Raw genomic sequence first — 6,633 nt, 5'->3', positions numbered from 1 at the left:
CTCTTTGGTTTTAAAATATGATCAAGGCCACTGTTGACAAATGACTTTCTCGAAAAAAAAAAAAAAAACTTTGTTAACTTTCTGCTGATGGTAGTATGACGACTCAAAGTTTCGGAACTCGGAGTAATCATATCTAAGAGATGTAGAAATAAATGATTTTAGGGCATAAAATGATGATACAAGCCAAGGAAGAAGTACCTGAAGATTACTGATAATGAGCTCTGTAAAACCTACGGTCAACCGCTAAAATTGTACGTACCAACAATAAAAGTGAAGCTCTTGCTCTCTAAATACTGGCATTCATGACACCTGAGCCATGAATTGTTTGGTATGAAATACTACCTGTGGCTCTTTTTCAGATAGTCCTCTGGCATTCATGTAAGCAGTGAGCATTGGTTTTGAGTCAAAGGTGCCTTTTCACTTCCTCCTTGACCTGCCAATCAAAGTCAGATGAGGCATAACACTCAGTGGTCTTCTCTCAACCTCCAGAAGGCACCGCCTCCGAAAGGCCATAGAACTGTACTGTGATTGGTTCGGAGGCCATGTAAGCACTTGTGTATGAAGCTGCTCAGGCTTAGTCAAAATCTACCAAAGTGCCTGACAATTTTTTTTTTCTTCCATAAAGGCTATTGACCATATTTGGAAAATGCATAGAGCACACTGCTCTTTTTTCTTGTTTGTTCCATTTTTCTGAAAAAAAAAAAAGTTGCTGATATATTACTATGGCTGTTGTTTTTTTCTTTCTTTTTTTTTTTTTTTACACCAAACTATGTACAGCTTTTTTTGGTTGGCTTGTTTGGAGGCATACTCATCACTTTTTTTCCTCTCCTCCATTCTTCTCTGATGGTTCAGTTCGTGACCCGTGGTTGGACCACCAGTGGAAAGAATACTCTGCTCCTCAGAGTCAGTGTTTACTGTTCATTTTTGTAACCTTGCGTCACCTCAGACTGATCTGAGCGAGAATGCTCCCCCGTTAGACATTTTTGGTTGACATAAAAAGGTCATGACATGTAAAAGGTGAAAAATACAATCAAACATGCAACATTTTTTCTTTCATCGATCCTTTTCAGTCATCTTTCTTAACCGTCTCTGCTTCATATCTATCCCTCCCTCCTTCTTTCTTTCTTTGTTTCTTTCTTTCTCACTCTCTCTTTTTCTGCTCTCTCCATTGCGCTCTCTGTGAGTGGGCGGGATTGCTCAGTAGGGTCTCCACACGGACTCGTCCATGCGTCCTGATGCGCTCATGGTGGTCGGTGAGTTGCTATGGCTGCCGTCAGCATCCACCCCGTCGCTTTGGCTACCCAGGCTGGCGTTCATCAGGCTGTTGTTGGCCGTTCCGGATCCGGCGCCGGCCGCGGTGCAGGACGACAGCATGCGGGTGGGGGAGCGTTCGCCTCCCGTCCCCGCTCCCCCGCCTCCTGCGGACACCATGGAGAACTGGTAAGAGCCGGAACCGGTGCCGTAGTACAGGTGGTAGGGTGAAGAGTTGGCCTGGAAGTGGGAGCTCTGGTTTTGGTTACCGGGATAAGGCGGAGGAAGGTAGGTGTGGTAGCGCGTGGATGCAGACATGCTCAGACCGCCGATGCCCGTGCCCGAGGGGTTGGGTGAGTAGGTGAAAGGGCCTGGGTAATGCACCGAGTCCGAAAACCGCGGTGCCGTGAGCGGTGAGAGGGAGGGGAAGGAGGGCCTCTGAGAGAACAAGTCTGGAGGGCCTAACCGAAAAGATAAAAACACAAAGAAAAAAAGGAGACCTTAGATTTCTTTTCCTTTTTTTTCATTCATTTTGTTGTATTAACTGTTTTAAAAGAAACTTCATGTTATTACTCATTTGCTTTTAGTTTAATTTGCATGTATTTGATAGAACGTAAAAAAGAACAAAGCATTACTTGGGACTTTTTTTTTTCTTCTAGCCCCGTGAGGGCTCATAAAATCTATCATCACAAGATCAATAAAAGTCTTTAATTTATGTAGAGGTGTTGGGCCAAGTAGTGCAAAAAAGCCACAGCACCAGTCAATCTGGTTGGTTTAGAAATAGAAGAGGCATCTTGCTTATGTCAGTGGTAAAACCAACAGGACAGAAGCAGCCACACTGGCTTTACCACCAAAAGCATCTTGATCTCAACTTCTTTCACTAAAACTACTACAATTACAACCTCTTTTGGAAACACCACATCTACTGCCTCACATATTTATCCTTGATAAATTGATTATACCAGTACCACTAGCTCACCATCACAAGACTGATGACAAAACCAGTTATAAAACTCTCTAAATCAGTGTCAAAGTCTTGAAAATGCCATAATAAAAGCAACGGGCCAGTGACTGCTCCATGACACCACCTAGCTGCAGCCAGTGGGTACAGCACAGAGACAGCCATAGGGTTCTGTAGCACTGAAGTGCTGTGCAGTCCCTATTTCACTTTAGGAAGTGATATGTATTTAGAATTCCCTATTGTTTTGTCCTTTACTAACTGGGGCGGCGAGGCGTTTTAGACTGTTCGCCTTGTTTAACTTTTTTTTGCTGATAGGTGCCATTGTACTGCAGCCTCTGGGCCAGATGGGCAATGGAAAAGTGAATGTGCTAAAAGATAACTGGAGCATTGTGGTAGATGAATTCCTGGTGAGCATTAGGATAAGAAAATGGGATAAGTGACAGATTAAAGGTCAGAATTAAAATGTCCTCAGAGTGTCTTTTCTTCAGTACGTCATTATTATGCGTATTTTCAGCTGAATTAAGAATTAGGTATTAAGGCATCCTAGCCAATGTGAATGTTTGACTTGTTAAACACACACACACTAAATTATCAGTGAGAACTTGACAGAATAACTTTATGCAATGGAATAATGAAGACTTCGATGAAAACTTCATTAGTACTGAACGTTATAACCCGCACTCACCAATACACACAAACACACACTGAAAGACAGAGAAAGAGAGAGAGAGAGAGAGAGAGAGAGAGAGAGAATGACACTTATTCATTGTTTATCATTCTGTCTACATAAAAGTACAGAACAAGCATATGAGGTCTGGAACCTGTCTGAATTTCATGTCTTGTGCGTCAGCATTTGACAAGGGTCAACACACAGGTCAAGAGAAAAACAGATGTGACGCAGGATCTATGCACCTGCAGGTCTCTGTCACATACTAACACACAGACGAAAACAAACACAAACACACAGGCAGACAGATAGAAAGACAGACACACCCAACCACACACACACACACACACTTGACTCTAACATGCCTGGCAAACTTGTATAATGAATTTGGTGCCATTTGACTGTAGAGCACTGGAGAGAAAGAGGGGGAAAATGTCTGATTGTGTGTGTATTTGTGTGAGAGAGAGAGAGAGAGAGAGAGAGAGACAGAGAGACAGAGAGAGAGAGAGAGAGAGAGAGAGAGTGAGCAAGCGCTCGCATGCCAGCGCCCTAAGGGGGGGGGAGAATGGCAGACTTTGCGTGCCACCGCCTCATTGAAATGTGTTCCCCCCACGTCTGGGGCACAGGGTCCGTTTTCAGGCAAACACAACCAGAAAAGAACGAAAGAAAGAAAACAACAGAGTTCCTTTGCAATTTCCATGGCTCCTGGTTTTTCTTCTTTTTCAACAGCATTTCTTCAGCTGAAAATCTCTTTTTTCCCCTCCTCTCTCTCTCTCTCTCTCTCTCTTTTTTTGATGGGGTGGTATTGGCTGTTTCTTTTTCCAGAGTCAAGCAGGCTCCATATCTGATTTCACACGAGGAGAATCCAAGCTTTCAGCTGCTGTTGATTCGGCTGAAGCCAAGTCAGCCCCACCACTAATTCCTTACGGACTCCCAAAAAGCTCTCTCTCTCTCCTCTCTCTCTCTCTCTCTCTCTCTCTCTCTCTCTCTCTTGCTCTCTCGGACTTCCTGCTAAATTTAGGCAATAGGGAGGGGTGTGGTGGAGCTACTGTGCTTCAGTAGTAATGATTGGTCAACAACAACAGCAGCAAGACACACAAACCTACAGATACATGCATGCACAAAAACACACACACACACACACATACAAATGCACACATGCATGCTTGGATGCACAGAATTTGTTAGCAGGAGTGAAATGACTACAGTGTGTTTATCGGCACAATATCCCATACCACGTCAGGTGTGAAAGAATTATTTTTGTAACCTTGGCAATGGTAGACACAGCGTTTATGGACCACACTCACACATGCTCAGTGGCCCCCTCTAGATGGCAGGGTAGGATTTAAATATGCTCTCACGTTCTGACTCGTCAGAGTTCTCCTTCTGTGGTATATTGAATGCACTTTGACACACAGTCATACGGGATATATACGACCAGTTTCTTTTCTCTTTAGCTCTCCTGCTCTCAGTGTCACCCATCTGTACAGCTAACAGCATATAACAAAGTTATTCGGTGATGTTTGTTTGTGTCAGTGTGTTGTTAGCTTGGACCAATCCAACATGCAACGTCCATTACCATCAGTTTAAATATGTTGACTCAGTAACAGAGAGAGATGACAGAGTAAGAAACGCAGAGGGTGAGCTGGCCCAGGTTACTACATCAGATCTTACATCCTTATGTCTTTCTTTTTGCCTCACACCCTCTCTCTCTCTCTCTCTCTCTCTCTCTCTCTCTCTCTCCTCTCTCGGTATTTACAAGGGTACTCAGTGTTCTTGTAGACTTTTAGCCACCAAACCGCAGGAAGCGTTTTTTTTTTCACTCCTATTAGTCCACTAACACACACTGAAGCGTGTAACCCTGATCTGCGGGTGAGGTTTTGGCTGCTTTGCCTAAGGTAGACTCTGTACTGACAGGACTAACGTAAAGGTCGGTGGAGGCTGGGGAAGGTTTGAGTGTGTGGCAGGGATGAGAATCGAAGCACATGCAAATGCAGGGAGCCCACCTGTGAAATGTTTGTTTATACAATGTGAATGCAAAACCTATGACAGATGACAGTGCTTAAAGTGTTGTGGCTCAGGCAAATGAGGGAGAAAGAGAGAGAGAGAGAAAGAGAGAGAGGAGAGGAGAGAGAGAGAGAGAAAAAAAAAGAGAGCGAGGGAGAGTAATCTCATAGTGACTAACGAATTACAATTGAAAGTGAGCTCAGCTCGCATCGGTGCACATGGAACAGTGGACTTCTCTTTTATTGCCCATGAGTTTGGGCTGGTGGTGAAAACTCTATAAGTGTGTTTGTGTGCGTGCGTGCGCGTTTGATGATTAAAGGTAATGTGTGAATGAGAAGTGGAACAGTATAATGTATCAGTAGTCTGAGGGTAAGTGGGACAGAACGCTGAATGATCGCAGGTAATCTCCTCTTGTTTTTGTTAACACTATGAACTCCATTGAGACTCATGCAAACCATGTTATAAACCACACCGGCCGTTCTTATGTCTCTCCTGAAGTGTAACTGAGAGCCTATCACTCACACATGAGTCACATTTTTTTTTTTAATTTTTTTTAAGTTTTTAATTTTGTTCGGTAAAACGGCTGGATCAAAATTCAAATGAACCAAACCCACAGAAGTGGATGAACAACAACATAATTTTTTTCTTGAGGGATTTTATCTGTTTGACAGGCCTGTTTAATGTCAAAAAGCAATGCAACATAACTTGAAAACAGCAACAGTCCCATTTCCTGGATTGCACGACTAGTTGTAACCACAACCGTAACTAAGTTATGGTGTGCGATGTATATACATAGACGTACAGATTATCGAAACACTTGTAAATAAAGAAAAACAACAACAACACTTCAGAATCAAACTGTGAGCTCATCACTCTTGTTCATATCTGCCAAGATTTCTGACTACACCTACAAATGTTTTGCCAAAAGCTCTCATGTGATGACAACCAAACTGAAAAGGCACTTTGATTGGGTAATACCCTTTGTCACATCAGTTCTGTGGAACAGGGCTTTATGGCAAATATGTTACTAAGCGCTCTCATGCAATTCACCTCAAACGCATGTATGTACATAAATACTCATTTCTTATTAGCTTAATTAATTAAAGACAGTAAGAATAGAAAACAAAAAAAAAATGAAATATGAGAAACAAATATTGGCTCCTGTTTCAAAAGTACCGCCTCGCCCACATGTCTGTATGTTCAAGGCAATAAATCAGGAGAGATGAGATGTTTTTTTCAATTAAGTGCTAAATAACTCACGGAGCTGCCACCCAAGAGGAGCGACATGGAGGAAGTTGGCATAGCCTGCCTGAGCGGTGTGAGGACTGGAGAAGGTTGCTATGACTCAACCAGCTGGCACACACACGGGGTTTGCGGGAACAGGATGGGCAGGACTACAGAAGTGCCGTGGGGTTGAAAGAATGTGCCAGCATACTCCGTCTGTGGCTGTGCGTGAGTGCAGGTGTGTGTGTGTGGGAGTATATGATGCTGGTGCACTGTGGCAATGCAACGGGTGTGTGTGTGTGTGTGTGTGTGTGTGTATGAAGGTGCGAAAGTATGTGCTAGAAGAGGTGGTGCTAGAATGAAGGAGCCTGAGGCAGAAGTGAAAACTCAAATACAATCTTACTTATCAGGCCAGTAATGTTTGTTCTTTACTTCATGTCCTTTTCTCACCTTTAATCATTCCCTCTCTTCTTTCTGTCTCTTCTCCTCCACTTGTTTTCTTTGCTTGAATTGAGAGTAGGCT

At 43.3% G+C, this 6,633-nt stretch overlaps 1 protein-coding gene across 1 annotated transcript in view; it reads right to left on the bottom strand.

Annotated features, from left to right (window-relative positions):
* Positions 1-1,197: 1,197 nt before the first annotated feature.
* The window catches only part of runx3 (RUNX family transcription factor 3), a 28,131-nt gene continuing 22,695 nt past the window's right edge, over positions 1,198-6,633 (bottom strand). Inside the window, exon 7 of the mRNA XM_030770911.1 lies at positions 1,198-1,703. Coding sequence (XP_030626771.1) covers positions 1,198-1,703 — 506 coding nt within the window. The remainder of the gene's footprint in view (positions 1,704-6,633) is intronic.

This window comes from Chanos chanos, chromosome 4 (genome assembly GCF_902362185.1).
Source record: "Chanos chanos chromosome 4, fChaCha1.1, whole genome shotgun sequence".
Taxonomy (NCBI): Eukaryota; Metazoa; Chordata; class Actinopteri; order Gonorynchiformes; family Chanidae; genus Chanos; species Chanos chanos.
Note: the sequence above shows the minus strand (reverse complement) of the source record. Positions and strands in the feature narration are given on the sequence as shown.